We start from the raw sequence: 16,450 nt of genomic DNA, 5'->3' as shown, positions 1-16,450 counted from the left end.
TCTTTATCTCAACCCATGAGTTTTCTCACTTTTACTCTTCCGATTCTCTCCCCCATCCTGTTGTGGGGGGAGTGAGCGAGCGGCTGTGTGGTGCTTAGTTGCTGGCTGGGGTTAAACCACGACACCATGCAAAGTTGATTCAACCACCCACCCAAATTAGAACCAGTGCCACCAGAAAAGCACGTAAGTATTAGTAATTGGAGATTCCTTACTAAGGCACTGAAGCACCCATTTGCCATCCAGACAACTTCTCTAGAGAAGTCTGCTGCCTACCAGGAGCTTGCATTCGTGATGTCCCTGAGAGGCTGCTGAGCCTGGTGAACCCTACAGATTATCATCCACTCCTACTGTTCCACGTAGGGTCTAATGATACTGCGACGAGGCAACTTAGAACCATCAAAAGAGACTATATGACCCTCGGAGCAATGTTAAAAGGATCTGGAGCACAAGTGCTGTTCTTCTCTATCCTCCCAGTCAGAGGAAGGGGTTCAGGAAGGGGGAGATGAATTGAAGAGGTGAATGCCTGGCTGTGTGGCTGGTGCCATACTCAAGGTTTTGGCTTCTATGATCATGGATCTACCTTTGAGAAGCCAGGTCTGCTGGGAGCTGATGGGATTCACCTGACCAAGTGGGGCAAGAGTGTCTTCACCAACAAGCTGACTAGACTTATAAGGAGAGCTTTAAACTAGATTTATCAGCGGAAGGGGATGGAGTTTTGAGTAACAGAGAAGAGCCAGGGGCTGCTGATGCATTAGGAATCAACAGGGAAACACCTGAGAAACGCCGCAAAGGAATTAGGGCTTGTTACTCTAAAAAGGCAACACTAAAAAGGCCCGACTGAAGTGTCTCTATACCAATGCATGCAGTATAGGTAACAAGCAGGAGGAGTTGGAAGCCACTGTGCAGCCAGAAAGCTATGATCTGATCGTTATCACTGAAACTTGGTGGGATGAATCACACAACTGGAGCACTGCAGTCAATGGCTATAAACTGTTCAGAAGGGACAGGCAAGGAAGGAGGGGCAGGGGGGTTGCCCTCTATGTAAAAAAATGGATTGACTGCACAGAGCTGTCTTTGAAAAAACAGCAATGAACAAGTTGAGAGCTTATGAGTAACAATTAGGGGCCAAGCCAACAAAGGAAACCTCGTGGCTGGTGTTTACTACAGGCCACCTGATCAAGGGGAGCCTGTTGAAGAAGCATTCTTACTTCAACTACAGGAAGCATCACGCTTGCAGGCTCTGATCCTGCTGGGGGACTTCAATCACCCTGACGTCTGCTGGAAAAGCAGCACAGCCAGCTGTAAGCAGTCCGGGATACTCTTGGAGTGCATCGAGGATAATTTCTTAATCCAGGTGATAGACAGCCCAACCAGAGGAGAAGTGTTACTGGACCTATTCCTCACCACCACAGATGAACTAATTGGAGAGGTCAAGATTGGTGGCAGCCTTTGCTGCAGTGATCATGCCCTGCTGGAATTCACAATCTTGAAGGATATGGGCCAGGTGAAGAGTAAAGTCAGGACCCTGAATTTTAGGAGAGCAAACTTTCAGTTGTTTAAGGAATTAGTGGATGGGACCCCCTAGGAAACTGCCCTCAGAGATAAAGGAGCTGAACAGAGCTGGCAGCTCTTTGAGAACATCTTCCTTAGAGCACAAGTTCTCAATTCCCACGTGTAAGAAATCAGGCAAGGAAGGCAGGAGACCAGCATGGCTGAGTAAGGACCACCTGGTCAAACTGAAGTGTAAGAAGGAAATGCACAGACAGTGGAACCAGGGACATGTATCCTGGGAAGAATATAGGGATGCTGCCAGGGTGTGTAGGGATGGGATCAGGAAAGCTAAGTCATAGCTGGATCTGAATTTGGCAAGGGATGTGAAGAATAATAAGAAGGGCTTCTACAGGTATGTTGGCCAGAAAAGGAAGAAAATGTACCCATTTTTAAAAAGGGCAATAAGGAAGACCCTGGGAACTACCAACCAGTCAGCCTCATCTCCGTGCCCAGTAAGATCACGGAACATATCCTCCTGGAAGATATGTCGAAACATGTGGAAGACAGGGAAGTGATTAGAGACAGCCAACATGGCTTCACCAAGGGCATGTCGTGCCTGACTAATCTAGTGGCTTTCTACGATGGAGTGACTGCATCAGTGGACAAGGGAAGAGCTACGGATGTCATCTACCTGGACTTCTGTAAGGCCTTTGACACGGTCCCCCACAACATTCTGGACTATAAATTGAAGAGAGACAGGTTTGACGGATGGGCTGCCAGATGGATAAGGGATTGGCTGGATGACTGCGTCCAAAGACTTCTAGTCAGTGGCTCGATGTCCAAGTGGAAACCAGTAATGAGTGGTGTTCCTCAAGGGTCCGTACTGGGACCAGTACTGTTTAATATCTTCATCAATGACATAGTGGGATCAAGTGCACTCTCAGCAAGTTTGCAGATGACACCAAGCTGAGTGGTGCAGTTGATTCACTTGAGGGAAGGGATGCCATCCAGAGGGACCTTGACAGGCTTAGATATGAGCTGGCAATGCGCGCTTGTTGCCCTGAAAGCCAGTCGTATCCTGGACTACTTAAAAAGAAGTGTGGCCAGCAGGTTGAGGGAGGTGATTCTGCCCCTCTACTCCGGTTGCGTAAGACCACACCTGGAGTACTGCATCCAGCTCTGGGGTCCTCAGTACAGGAAAGACATGGAACTGTTGGAGAGAGTCCAGAGGAGGGCCACGAAGATGATCAGAGGGGTGGAACACCTCTCCTATGAGGAAAGGCTGAGAGAGTTGGGGTTGTCCAGCCTGCAGAAGAGAAGGCTGCGGGGAGACCTTATTGCAGCCTTTCAGTACTTAAAGGGGGAATATAAGAAAGACAGAGAGACTTTTTGCCAGGGCCTGTAGTGACAGGACATGGGGCAATGGTTTTAAACTGAAAGAGGGTAGATTTCGATTGGATATAAGGAAGAAATTTTTTTACGATGAGGGTGGTGAAACACTGTAACGGGTTGCCCAGAGAAATTGTGGATGCCCCATCATTGGAAGTATTCAAGGTCAGGTTGGACGGGGCTTTGAGCAACCTGATCAAGTGAAAGATGTCCCTGCCCATGGCAGGGGGGGGTTGAACTAAATGATCTTTGAAGGATCTTTCCAACTCAAACCATTCTATGATTCTATAACAATGTTTTTTTAGGTTATTTATACATACACTTTTATGGATATATATTTTTTTATATACATATATAAAGTTTATCTATGTCTTAAACATATCTTTATACATATTAGTATACCCCTTTATACATAATTATTTCTCACCCTGTATTTAAATATACATATAATGTATATATATTTGTATACAAGATCTTCCTGGTTGAGTGGAAATGGGCAACCAATCAGGGAGCATACTGAGATCACATTGGGTATGATATTTTCAAAATGGTTCCCCCGTGCCACAACTAAAATTGCAACTGCAGCAAAATGTCAGCTGCCCCATGGGGGTAGCGGGAGGAGGGTTCCTGGACTTAATATCCTTCCAGCGTAAACAGGAAGGGGTTACTTGACTTGCTAGCCGATCATAGCGCAGTGTCCAAACATATAGGGTATAATGGTGTCAAAAATGGCAGTCAGCCAATCACAAGGCAGTATGTAAATATGCAGAGAGCGTCGAGATTTTAAGAAATGGCAGCTCTCAGCCATAAAATGGAGGCTGAAAGATAATGGTAACATCCCTGTATGTAATGGGAGGGCTTATTCCTGGATAAACAGGAAGGGGTGGCATGCCCTGCTGTCCAATCACATGGCACTCTGAGAATTAAAAAATATTTTTAATTTTTTTTAAAATAGTTTTAAAAAATATATTTTTAAAATATTTTAATATAATATAAATTGTATAATGTATAATATGTATATTGTATAATTCTTATTACAATTAATGTATAATAATATTGTATACAATCAATATAATAAATTTTTTAATATTTTTTTTTCTAAAATTTTTTAAAAATAGCAGCCCTCAGGGGCAAAAAGACATGGGGTAAATTGACTGTGTGACTGGTACTGGGGTGGGATTTCTGAGGCAAGTGTGACATGTGACTGTATGTAGGGGCAGGGTTTCCATGGAAGTGGGGTATGTCGCTTCTGCTGCTTCTTAGATAAAGGTTGTACTTATACTACTGGCAGTTGCCTGTGATGCTGACAGCAAAAGGCTAGCAATGTTTCTCTGATAACTGGTCATTAGCATGTGACTATGGAAAATGTAGTTTCGGGTTTTGTTGACTTTTTTTTATTTGCTCTTCTCACCACCTCTTACATATTAAGGGAGTGAATGGGATTCTAGAGAGACCAGAGGTATGAGCTGAACAGATATCAAAGGGAAGGTAATCATGGGGGATGGGGAGAAGAGTTTGTCTGGCTTTTGTGGTGGTTTGATTTTGAGCTTTTCCTTAGTGAAAACTAATCCCAAAATTTTGTAATGTTATGGTGGGCAGAGGGATAATGTTGTATGACTCTTCCTAACTTGTGCAGAAGTATTTATTAATGTCATGAAAATTGTTTCAGCGTGTGCGCTTCACATATAAAATGCTGTAGCAGCAAAAATGAATTGCTGTTGGAGATGGAGGTTCCCAGCTCTTACAGATTCAGTTGTCTGGGGCTTTCATTTTTGTTATTTTTACATTGGCTTGGGGCTTGGCAGTGAGTTTTTGAAGGTTTACCTCAGTTCACCTAGAGGTTTTTATCTTTTATTTAAAGAAAATAGAGCAATAACAGAAAATGTATTTTTAAGCTCAAATTCTATGCCTCAGTTCTACATATCTTAATACCACAAACTGATTAGATGAGTATGTAGAATGCAGGTTCAGTCCTTAGCTAGAACATCCAAATAGAGTATCTTACAGCTGTGTTTAAAAAAAAAAAAAAAAACACAAACCAGCTTGGGAATGATTTAGGAAAAACCCTGCAAAATGCCTTAGCTCCTAACTATGTAGGATATTTATTTTCCTCTCTACCATATCTAAACTGATTTTTCATGGAACTGCATGGATAAGAATGTGGTCATTGAGGAGTAACATTTACCAGTGTTTAAAGAATCTATAAAATAAATAAATAAATAAATGATGGAAGATTTGTAGGCTCTGTCTGTAATTGTGAAGACATAAGGTGCCAGAAGTAACTGTCTTCTTACATGTTCTGACACTTCAATACAATGTAGAGCTTAACTATTATTGTACCATAAAAAACCTAAGTAATTTACCTATGTCAAAGAGCCAGATTTCATTGACTTGTGCTTTGAAACTTGATGAAATTGTAAAAGTATTGTTTAGTAATGTTTTCCTAAAGTGAGAGGCTTAGGAAATTATTTTATAGAGCTAGTGAAAATTGCAGGCTTTTCCATCAGACGGAAATGTACTCAATATATTTGTTATCAGTAGGTGTCCTGGGTATCTCCATCAGCTCCTACTGAGATCCTACAGTTCCAAATTGGCTCCCAATGAAGTTCAAGTCTGTAATGACTGACACTTGGGCTAGAAAATAAGTGCTTACATTACAGATGTTCTGGTCCCTCCTGGAGTAGAACTCTTCTAGTTGATGTTAGACCAGTTCCTCTTGCAATACTTAGATGGTAGGCAATGGACAAAATATTCCCTAGGATGCAGAGGCAGATCTAGAAGGGAATTGCAACTCTTTCCTACACTCAAGCATCAGATCAACTTGGTTCATCACTTGAGACTGACTATTGCAGAAGCCTGAATCCTGACTTTTTTCATTTTCTCGCAGCACTCAAGGATATATGGAGATAAGGCATCCCTCCTATGGAGTAAGTGCCTGAGGTATAGTGTGGCTTTGCAATCAGCCCTTCTTGTTTAAGGGCAGTTGCTGGTACTGACTCAAAAACAAACAGGAAAACCTCACTTAAAGTGGCAGAGTAGGGCACCTTTCCCAAGAGCATAACCACCTTTGAAGTGGGTCTTCCTCCAACAAGCTGGCTTTTTCACCACGCAGAGCTACCTCAACATCAGGACAGGGTGCCCATGTGTTTCAAACTACAAGGGTGCTCACCTTTCTGCAAGTTGCATAGGGGCTGTTACCCCTACCCGTGTGCTGTGTCCTGGGACGAAGACACCATGTTGCTGGTGCTTTTTCCCCTTTGAAACAGTCCTGGTGGAGCCAGTCCCCACCATCCTGCAGCAGCAGTTACACTGTTCCTGTGGTTGGTGCTGGGTGTTGCAGTTTGCTGTGCTCTGCAGTGATTAGTGGTGTTTTGCCTGGGAGATTTGTTATTAAAACACTGACCTTGAGCACTATCTGGTATTTGGGTTCTGTACTGAAGCCATTACTGTACTTCGGGTACCACCTCATGGAGACAATTAGCAATTATGCCTCTTCCTCTGAGAAGTTTTTTGTGGAGAAAATACAGAATGGCACCTTCGCTGCCTTCTTCCATGATGTTTCCTCCTTCATTACAACAACTTTTCAGTATCTTGAACATCCTTGGGTAGTTAAGATATATCTATTGGTAGTTCTTGGGAATATTGTTTCGGTTTTGTCTAAGGTTAATAAGCATTTTAAGAATATCATCCAGAGATCTGCCCCAAGGCTGGATAGTTATGAGTGGCAGGGTGTGTGGGAGAGTATGGGCAAATGCCTAGGACGGTGGGCCCCTCCAGTGTTTTGGAACTTCACCCCTGAACAAGTGCAGAATCCTGAAAAATTAATAGAACATTTGGAAAAAGTATGCTGTCACCCTGGCAATTCTAGGGAGACACAAATCACTGCAATGTGCTGGGGCCTGGCCCATGCCTACTGAGCCCTATTCAACACTATTCAGAACCCTCAAGGGGAAGAGAAGGTCTCTAGATCTGACAAGAAAACGACTGGTGCTGCGGCTACGCCAGCCCCTGTGACGAGCGCTGCCGATACGCCAGCCCCTGTGATGGGCGCTGTGGTTATGCCAGCCCCAGTGACAGGCACTGTGGCTATGCCAGTCCCGGTGACAGGCGCTGTGGCTATGCCAGCCCCCGTGGCAGGCTCTGTGGCTATGCCAGACCCGGCAACAGGCACTGCAGTTATACCGGTCCCGGTAACAGGCACTGCGGCTATGCCAGACCCCGTGACAGCCTTTGTGGCTATGCCAGTCCCAGTAACAGGCGCTGTGGCTACACCATAGAACCAACCTGTGCCAGTATCAGTCGCCCCTATACACAAGAAAAAATACACAAGAAAATCAACTCGTTTAGTAAGGGCTGATGATGAACCAGGGCCATCACAAGAACAGGAGGAGGAAGAGGCAGAACCCACAAATGAGATGGTAACAACCCGATCTCTGTCCCTGAGTGAGCTGCGAGATATGCGAAAAGATTTCAGTTGTCATCCAGGCAAGCACATCATCATCTGGCTGCTCCGATGCTGGGATAATGGGGCCAGTAGCCTGGAATTAGAGGGTAAGGAAGCCAAGCAGCTGGGATGCCTTTCTAGGGAAGGGGGCATTGACAAAGCGATTGGAAAAGGGGCAAAAGCCCTCAGCCTCTGGAGGCGACTCCTGTCAGGTGTGAAGGAAAGGTATCCCTTCAAGGAAGATGTTATATGTCAGCCAGGCAAGTGGACCACCATGAAGAGAGGTATCCAGTACCTGAGAGAATTAGCCGTGCTGGAGGTGATTTATAATGACTTGAACAACGAGCAGTTACCCAAAGATCCAGATGAAGTCCAGTGCATACGACCCATGTGGCAGAAGTTTGTATGGAGCGCACCATCATCGTATGCAAACTCATTGGCAGTAATGACCTGGAAAGATGAAGAGGGACCAACGGTGGATGAAATGGCTGGCCACCTCCGACAATACGAAGAAAGTCTCTCTTCCTCCCTACGGGCCTGCATCTCGGCTGTGGAGAAACTGCCTGACGTGCTAGCTGAGAAATTATCCTGGGAGTTCCAGCGATTCAAAGAGGACATGTCCTACTCTACACCTGTACGGACCAGTATCTCAGCCATCAGGAGTAAGCATCCCTCTGTTCAAGAGAGAAGATATAGTGAATACACATCATGGGCCACCCTGTGGTTTTATCTGCGTGACCATGGAGAGGACATGAGAAAGTGGGATGGAAAATCTACCTCGACCCTAGAGGCACGAGTACGTGAGTTGCAAGGAAAAACAGCTACAAAAGGTGGTTCTTCAAGGAAAACTGCTGCTCCGGTTTCCAGTGAGCAGTTCCCCAGACAGAGTAGAAGGGCTGATTTTGTTTCCAGTCTTAATAAAGGGACTTTTGATTCGCATTTTGTCGTGGTTTAACCCCAGCCAGCAACTAAGCACCACACAGCCGCTCGCTCACTCCCCCCTGGTGGGATGGGGGAGAGAATCGGAAGAGTAAAAGTGAGAAAACTCATGGGTTGAGATAAAAACAGTTTAATAGGTAAAGCAAAAGCCGCGCGCACAAGCAAAGCAAAGGAAGGAATTCATTCACTACTTCCCAGCGGCAGGCAGGTGTTCAGCCATCCTCAGGAAAGCAGGGCTCCATCACGCGTAACGGTTACTTGGGAAGACAAACGCCATCACGCCCAATGTCCCCCCCTTCCTTCTTCTTCCCCCAGCTTATATACTGAGCATGATGTCATATGGTATGGAATAGCCCTTTGGCCAGTCTGGGTCAGCTGTCCTAGCTATGCTCCCTCCCAGCTTCTTGTGCACCCAGCAGACCAGGGGAAGCTGAAAAGTCCTTGACTAGTGTAACCTCTGCTCAGCAAGAACCAAAACATGAGTGCGTTATCAACATTATTCTCATCCTAAATCCAAAACACAGCCCTATACCAGCTACTAAGAAGAAAACTAACTCTATCCCAGCTGAAACCAGGACACATTTACAAGAAGTGAGTAACAAATACTATGACCAGGACTAGAGGGGCCCTGCCTCCAGCCAGGTGGAGGAAAGGGACAATCGGGTGTACTGGACTGTGTGGATTCGATGGCCTGGCACATCAGACCCACAGGAGTATAAGGCTTTAGTAGACACCGGTGCACAGTGTACCCTCATGCCATCAAGCTGTAAAGGGGCAGAACCCATCTGTATTTCTGGAGTGACAGGGGGATCCCAACAGCTGACTGTATTGGAGGCCGAAGTGAGCTTAACCGGGAAGGAGTGGCAGAAGCACCCCATTGTGACTGGCCCAGAGGCCCCGTGCATCCTTGGCATAGACTACCTCAGGAGAGGGTATTTCAAGGACCCAAAAGGGTACTGGTGGGCTTTTGGCATAGCTGCCTTGGAGATGGAGCAAATGAAACAGCTGTCTACCCTGCCCGGTTTCTCGAAGGACCTGTCTATTGTGGGGTTGCTGAGGGTCAAAGAACAACAGGTGCCAATCGCTACCACAACAGTGCACCGGCGGCAATATCGCACCAACCGAGACTCCCTGATTCCCATCTATAAGCTGATTCGTCGACTGGAGAGCCAAGGAGTGATCAGCAAGACTCGCTCACCCTTTAACAGTCCCATATGGCCCATATGCAAAAGTCTAATGGAGAGTGGAGACTAACAGTAGACTATCGCAGCCTGAATGGAGTCACGTCACCGCTGAGTGCTGCTGTGCCGGACATGCTAGAACTTCAGTATGAACTGGAGTCAAAGGCAGCCAAGTGGTATGCCACCATTGACATCGCTAATGCATTTTTCTCAATCCCTTTGGCAGCAGAGTGCAGGCCATAGTTTGCTTTCACTTGGAGGGGGGTCCAGTACACCTGGAATCGACTGCCCCAGGGGCAGAAACACAGCCCCACCATTTGCCATGGACTGATCCAGACTGCACTGGAACAGGGTGGGGCTCCGGAACACCTGCAATACATTGATGACATCATCATATAGGGCAACACAGCAGAGGAAGTTTTTGAGAAAGGGAAGCAAATAGTCCAAATCCTTCTGGAGGCTGGCTTTGCCATAAAACAAAGTAAGGTCAAGGGACCTGCACAGGAGATCCAGTTTTTAGGAATAAAATGGCAAGATGGGTGTCGTCAGATCCCAATGGATGTGATCAACAAAATAACAGCCATGTCTCCACCAACCAGCAAAAAGGAAACACAAGCTTTCATGGGTGTTGTGGGTTTTTGGAGAATGCATATTCCAAATTACAGTCTCATCGTAAGCCCTCTCTATCAAGTGACCCGGAAGAAGAACGATTTCAAATGGGGCCCTGAGCAACGACAAGCCTTTGAACAAATTAAACAGGAGATAGTCCATGCAGTAGCCCTTGGGCCAGTCCAGGCAGGACAAGATGTAAAAAATGTGCTCTACCCTGCAGCTGGGGAGAACGGCCCTACCTGGAGCCTCTGGCAGAAAGCACCAGGGGAGACTCGAGGTCGACCCCTAGGGTTTTGGAGCTGAGGATACAGAGGATCCGAGGCTGGCTATACTCCAACTGAAAAAGAGATATTGGCAGCATATGAAGGAGTTCGAGCTGCTTCGGGAGTGGTTGGTACTGAAGCACAGCTCCTCCTGGCACCCCGACTGCCGGTGCTGGGCTGGATGTTCAAAGGGAGGGTCCCCTGTACACTGCATGCAACTGATGCTCCATGGAGTAAGTGGGTCGCACTAAACACACAACGGGCTCGAATAGGAAACCCCAGTCGCCCAGGAATCTTGGAAGTGATCATGGACTGGCCAGAAGGCAAAGATTTCGGAATATCGCCAGAGGAGGAGGTGACGCGTGCTGAGGAGGCCCCACTGTATAATAAACTGCCAGAAAATGAGAAGCAATATGCCCTGTTCACTGATGGGTCCTGTCATCTTGTGGGGAAGCATCGGAGGTGGAAGGCTGCTGTATGGAGTCCTGTATGAGAAGTTGCAGAAACTGCTGAAGGAGAAGGTGAATCGAGTCAGTTTGCAGAGGTGAAAGCCATCCAGCTGGCTTTAGATATTGCTGACTGAGAAAAGTGGCCAATGCTCTATCTCTATACTGACTCATGGAGGGTGGCAAATGCCCTGTGGGGGTGGTTACAGCAATGGAAACAGAGCAACTGGCAGCGCAGAGGCAAACCCATCTGGGCTGCCACATTGTGGCAGAGAACCTGCTTGTAAAAGTACGCCACGTAGATGCTCATGTACCCAAGAGTCGGGCCACTGAAGAACATCAAAACAACCAGCAGGTGGACCAGGCTGCTAAGATTGAAGTGGCTCAAGTGGATCTGGACTGGCAACAGAAGGGTGAATTATTTCTAGCTTGGTGGGCCCATGACACCTCAGGCCATCAAGGAAGAGATGCAACCTACAGATGGGCTCGTGATCGAGGGGTGGACCTGACCATGGACGCTATTGCACAGGTTATCCATGAATGTGAAACATGCGCTGCAATCAAGCAAGCCAAGCAGTTCAAGCCTCTCTGGTATGGAGGACGATGGCTGAAATATAAATACGGGGAAGCCTGGCAGATTGATTATATCACACTCCCACAAACCCGCCAAGGCAAGCGCCATGTGCTTACAATGGTGGAAGCAACCACCGGATGGCTGGAAACATATCCATGTTTGTCAGCATATTTCATTTGATTGCAAACTCTAAAAATCCTCTTTAAGTTATATTAGAGAAATTAAGTATAGTTGTGTCCTAAACCTGATTTTTATCTTGAGATATTTTCAGGAAATGTTCATTTTTAACATGTTATCCCTTATGGCAATTACCTTAACTTGACCAGTAGTAATTCTGTTGGAAATCATGAGAGGGACGCTGAGCATATAGCATTTAATCTTTGAAACAACCTTTCAGTGGTGGTTTTTGGAGCAAACACTGGTTACCTGAGATTTCTCACAATAAATTCTTGGAAGGTATAATAAGATGTCTGACAGCAAAGGACTAAGCATGTTGACTAGAGTGGCCTGTCTTGGTCCTGTTACTTATTTAATTAGTTGTTGTCTGTGTACTTGTTCTAAAGTATTGTTTGTTATGAAAGCTACATTGGTTTCACTTACTAAATGTGTTCTATTTACATTCACCTAAGGGTTTTTGTTGTCTGCTAGCCCAACAGACTGCTTTAACTGCTTTTTAGCACTAACAAGAGTGCAAAATAGGAACTTTTTTTTCCCCTATTGGTGACATATTGGTGCCTTTATCCCCTATTTCACAGAAAAGGAAAAAAACGCTCTTTACTGTCCTCCCACTCACAGCTCAGGGCTCTATCTGGATGGGACAAGACCTTGGTACTAACAGAAAAAAGAGAGGAAGTAGGGGAAGGTCATTAGAGAAGTGTAATAGCAAGGGGGAAGAATAAGCCAAGTGGGAAATGAGGTGATTCTTGGAAGTTGATGTTGCTAATCTTGTCTGACACAAAACATCTATTTGCTTTGATTAAGAAAAAATTAAAATGTGTATGTGAAAAAATAGCATTGAGAAGACTTGAGCAGTTGCTGTCATCAAAATAGCATATGGTAAGCAATGGTGATTGTGGGAAGAGAGGTGGTATGTAAACAAAAGGGTTCATAAGTTTGGATTCTCAAGCTCTTACTTTATTAAACTTTTCTGTCTCTCTGACTTACAGAACAGGTTAAACTGGATCTGAGTCTACTTTGTTACTCATAGTTCCCAACAATTTTTTTTTGCTTTAATGAAAATATAATAAATAATGCATTAAAGTTGCAAGCTTAATGGTCCTTGTTCTTTACCTGTGGTAAGGTAGGAGCTGCTGTGTTTGTAGTTCTCTTCTTTGGAAGATATGGACATGAATGGGATAACTGGCATCAGTGCCAGTGCCTTTATGATTTATAAAGCTTGTGGATGAGCTCATCTAAATATTTTTGTTTAAATTATCTTGACTTATTTATATCATGTCAGAAGATGATTTATAAGATTTAAAGTGGCATTGTTGACAAAGTCAATTTAATTTTTCCTCTGCTGTAAGAAAGCCATTCAAGAATTAAATGTATTCTACACAAAATAGTATGACAATAATGTGAAAGTTGTATTATTAGGAAGATGAGTGCTTTTCACTTATAATGCTAAAAAAACCTCCTGAATTTAAACATGAAGTAACATAGTCAGTTATACTTCAGAATTGTTATACATGTTTGCTCACGGAAAGAGAGTGCATGATAGTACTTTCCCAAAGGATTTGTCACTTAATCATATTCTGCAAAGAACACTTTTCTCTTTCCAGATGTAGGGATTTGAAAAGTGGGAGTAAGGGTGAAAACATAATTTGAAGGAGGTTTTTTTCTTTTCTTTTTTTTTTCCTTTCTTTTTTTTTTCCCTCCTTCTCTTTTTCTCCTTACTTGTGCTAGTAGGAGGACGGGCCTTGAAGCCAAGGGAAGGGTGTAGGCTTGACAAAATACATTCTGAAGTACAACGATCTAATCTAAAACCTTACACAGACTAGGAGAGCACAAGTTAACTAGTCTAATAGGGAGTATTTAAATTCTACTCAGCTTAGGACTGAGCTTGGTCCATAAGTTACCATGATGGCCTACCCAACTCTCTGTTCAGCAGGATAAGTTTTCTACTTTATGCATTTTGCTCCACTTAAAGTCTAGAGATTTCTCCCTTCCTAAGTTTCTTGAAAAATAAAAGTAAAGGAAGGTAACTTTATTTGGTGCTCTCAGCTGATTGCTGCTCAACAGAATGTCTATAAAAATAGGATTTCTTTTCTTCTTTTTGCAGCAGTGAAATGCTAACAGCAGCATGTCTTTAAAAACATTTATGACTGACTGAAGACAGTGGATGGGAAAGAGGGGGGCAACACCTGTTTATCTCCAGCTTGATATCAATTACTGCAGGATCATGTTGTCTGGATTGAAATGGAACTGCCTCTCGCTTGGCAGAAGAGCAGTTAACCTGCAGCTGCCTTACCTGGACTCTCACAGACTTGAGGGTTTTTAGCTGCTGAAAGATTGCCTTGGCTATTTCTTTAATCTTGATTCCTTTGAACCATTAAAAAGCTATTCTTGAAGTGGAGGTTTTCTCTTGTTTCTCTGATGTCCCTCATCTTCTACAGTTGTTTTCATTTAGTGCTTTTCAAACTTTGTTTTCTAGTAGTTCAACCTCCTAGTTCACTTGCAGTAACTTTGTTGCTTCTGTTCCTCCCCACCACCTCAGCTCTTGTCAAAAAGTGCTGTGCTTTTTTTTTGCCTAAATACCACTACGCATGCATCCTTTAGTTTTGTTCCTTAGGGAGTCCTCTAATCTTCACAGTTGTAACTGAATTGCTTCCTGTCAATCTTCCAATTCTGTCTCCATTCCTGTAATCACTGGTTTTCCATTAGTAGTAGGCGAAGTTAATAATTATATGATTTCAGCCCCATCCTCTCTCCAGAGCCTTTCATCTTAACACAATGTCTGGCTTGGTCAGCTCCTTGAGTTTTTGATAGAACCCTCTCCATGTTCTTTCACAGTGCAGTAAGAATGAACTATTATATACAAGAAGGAATGAAAGCACAAATAACACGCTTTGTAATGCTGTTGAAAAGAGAGAATACCTAGGAGACTTCAGTAAAGCTTTGAGGTGGTTGTGTCTCTAGGCAAATAAAGAAAAATAACATTTTTTTTTTCTTTTCCTCACTGGTTATTTCTTCAGAGGCTTCAACTATGTTTGGATTGTTCTGAATGAAGGCTGCTGTGTGCGGAATGTTTTTGATGAGCTGGTGTTCTGCATCAGAGTGGGGGGAGAAAGGATCATGTAGGGTTCTCTGGATCCCTAAGGAAGGCCCAACAATAAATGGCATAATAAAATAGCTGTTTTAATATTGTATAATAAGAAGAGGAATATAGATAGCAAGTAAATCTTACATCCCTTCAGATGCTGGGAACCTCGCTTTTGTGCAGCATCGGATAGACCCCGGATGGATTTTCCCATGGCATGCTGCACAGATCCCATCCATGGAGAGGGTCTTCCTCCCTCCCATACCGTGGCGCCTTTTATTTTGTGTAACAAGCAGAATTATATCTTCTGACAGGTTGGAATGTTTTCTCTGTCATAACCATCAGTGTGCAGCACAGGCCAGCATGGGACATTCCAGCAGATTCCCTTACAGCAGCTACTCATGCCAACATACAGGCTTCTCAAACCCTAAGTACAAGGCCCAATAGAGCAGACATGGCCTGCTCAAGATCACTAGCTTCTTGATTACAGTATCTTCTTCAGGACTCCCAATACAGCTGGTTCCATTTCAGTGCTTCTTATTCCTTCAAAAATTGGTCAGTCTGTTGCAAGGACAGATTGACAGCTATTTGGACGTTAAGTACTCTAGTAGGTTTTTAGTTTGCTATGCTGCATGTGTAAAAACTTGTTGGTTAAAAAAATTGGATACGAAGCTTTAGTATATGATTGTTTTCAACTAGTGTGCCTAGTATAATGCATTGCACTCTGAAATTAAAATGTTCAGTTATTAATGAAGGGTATACATTATTTTTTTTTTTTCAAAAATGAAGTAAAAGTCTAATTGACATAAAATATGCTTGATGGATAGCCTTTGTGTAAAATAAGGATATGTTTTAGAGTTTGAGGTGTCTTTCTGTGGGTTGTTCCATACGTCCAGGGAAGTAGAGCAGTTGGAGTGGTAAAAGGGCAAAAGCAGCTATTTGATTTAAATGGTCCTGTGGAAGGAACTTGCCAAGACAAGTGGCAAAGTTTCAAGTGTTTGAGTGTGTGGATATGAGAGAAATCCATAGATATGGACATGGAGAACCTGGCAAGACTGCTATACATTTGTATGTGGAGTGTGGTTGGAGGAAGAGGAGGGGGTAGCATTCTCAACTGTCTACCAAGCCAAGGATGGAGCTTACCTGGGAAGCTTCTCCTTCTTTATCCTCTGCATCCTTATTGGGTCTAAGAACTACAAAAAAATGCTCTACTCGAGACCCAAACACAAGATTCATGTTGTTCTTTGTCTCTGTTTTCAATAACTAATGGTTCTGTGTGTGGTTAAAAACAAAAAATTGAACTGTAATAGCTGTAGTTAATGTAAACAACATTTTTTTTCTAGGATCTTCAGAAGAGGGTTAGTCTAATCAGGACAGAACAGTCTTGGGCACTATACAAAGCACAAATCTCTGATTATCTTGTGCACTTTAAATTGTTATGCGGGGGGGGGGTGTCGAGCAGTGGATGTTGTTTATTGACTTTAGCAAGGCTTTTGACTTTGGCTCTGATAACATCCTCATAGACAAACTGATGAAGTACAGGCTAGATATATGGACAGTGAGGTGGACTGAAATCTGGCTGAACTGCCAGGTTCAAAGGATTATGATCAATGGCACAAAATCCAGTTGGAAGCCAGTCACTAGTTGTATAACCTGGAGTTGATACAGGGGCCAATAGTGTTTAATATCTTAAAAAAAAAAAAAAAAACACCACTGGGAGGAGTGGTTGATGCACCAGATGGGCAGACAGGAACTTAATGAAATTCAGCAAAGGGAGATGCCAAGTCCTTCACCTGGGCAGGAATAAGCCTGTGCACTAGTAGAGGCTGGGGGCTGACTGGCTGGAAAGTGG

General features: G+C 44.0%; 1 protein-coding gene across 1 annotated transcript in view; it reads right to left on the bottom strand.

Annotated features, from left to right (window-relative positions):
• LOC309601911 (E3 ubiquitin-protein ligase RNF38-like) overlaps nt 1–15,834 on the bottom strand; it is a gene marked incomplete at both ends in the record, with an annotated part of 161,273 nt that extends 145,439 nt beyond the window's left edge. The window contains one exon of the mRNA XM_082335173.1: nt 15,742–15,834. Within this exon, the coding sequence (XP_082191299.1) occupies nt 15,742–15,834 (93 nt within the window). The remainder of the gene's footprint in view (nt 1–15,741) is intronic.
• Nucleotides 15,835–16,450: the final 616 nt, after the last annotated feature.

Source organism: Platalea leucorodia (genome assembly GCF_965183815.1).
Source record: "Platalea leucorodia genome assembly, chromosome: W".
Taxonomy (NCBI): Eukaryota; Metazoa; Chordata; class Aves; order Pelecaniformes; family Threskiornithidae; genus Platalea; species Platalea leucorodia.
Note: the sequence above shows the minus strand (reverse complement) of the source record. Positions and strands in the feature narration are given on the sequence as shown.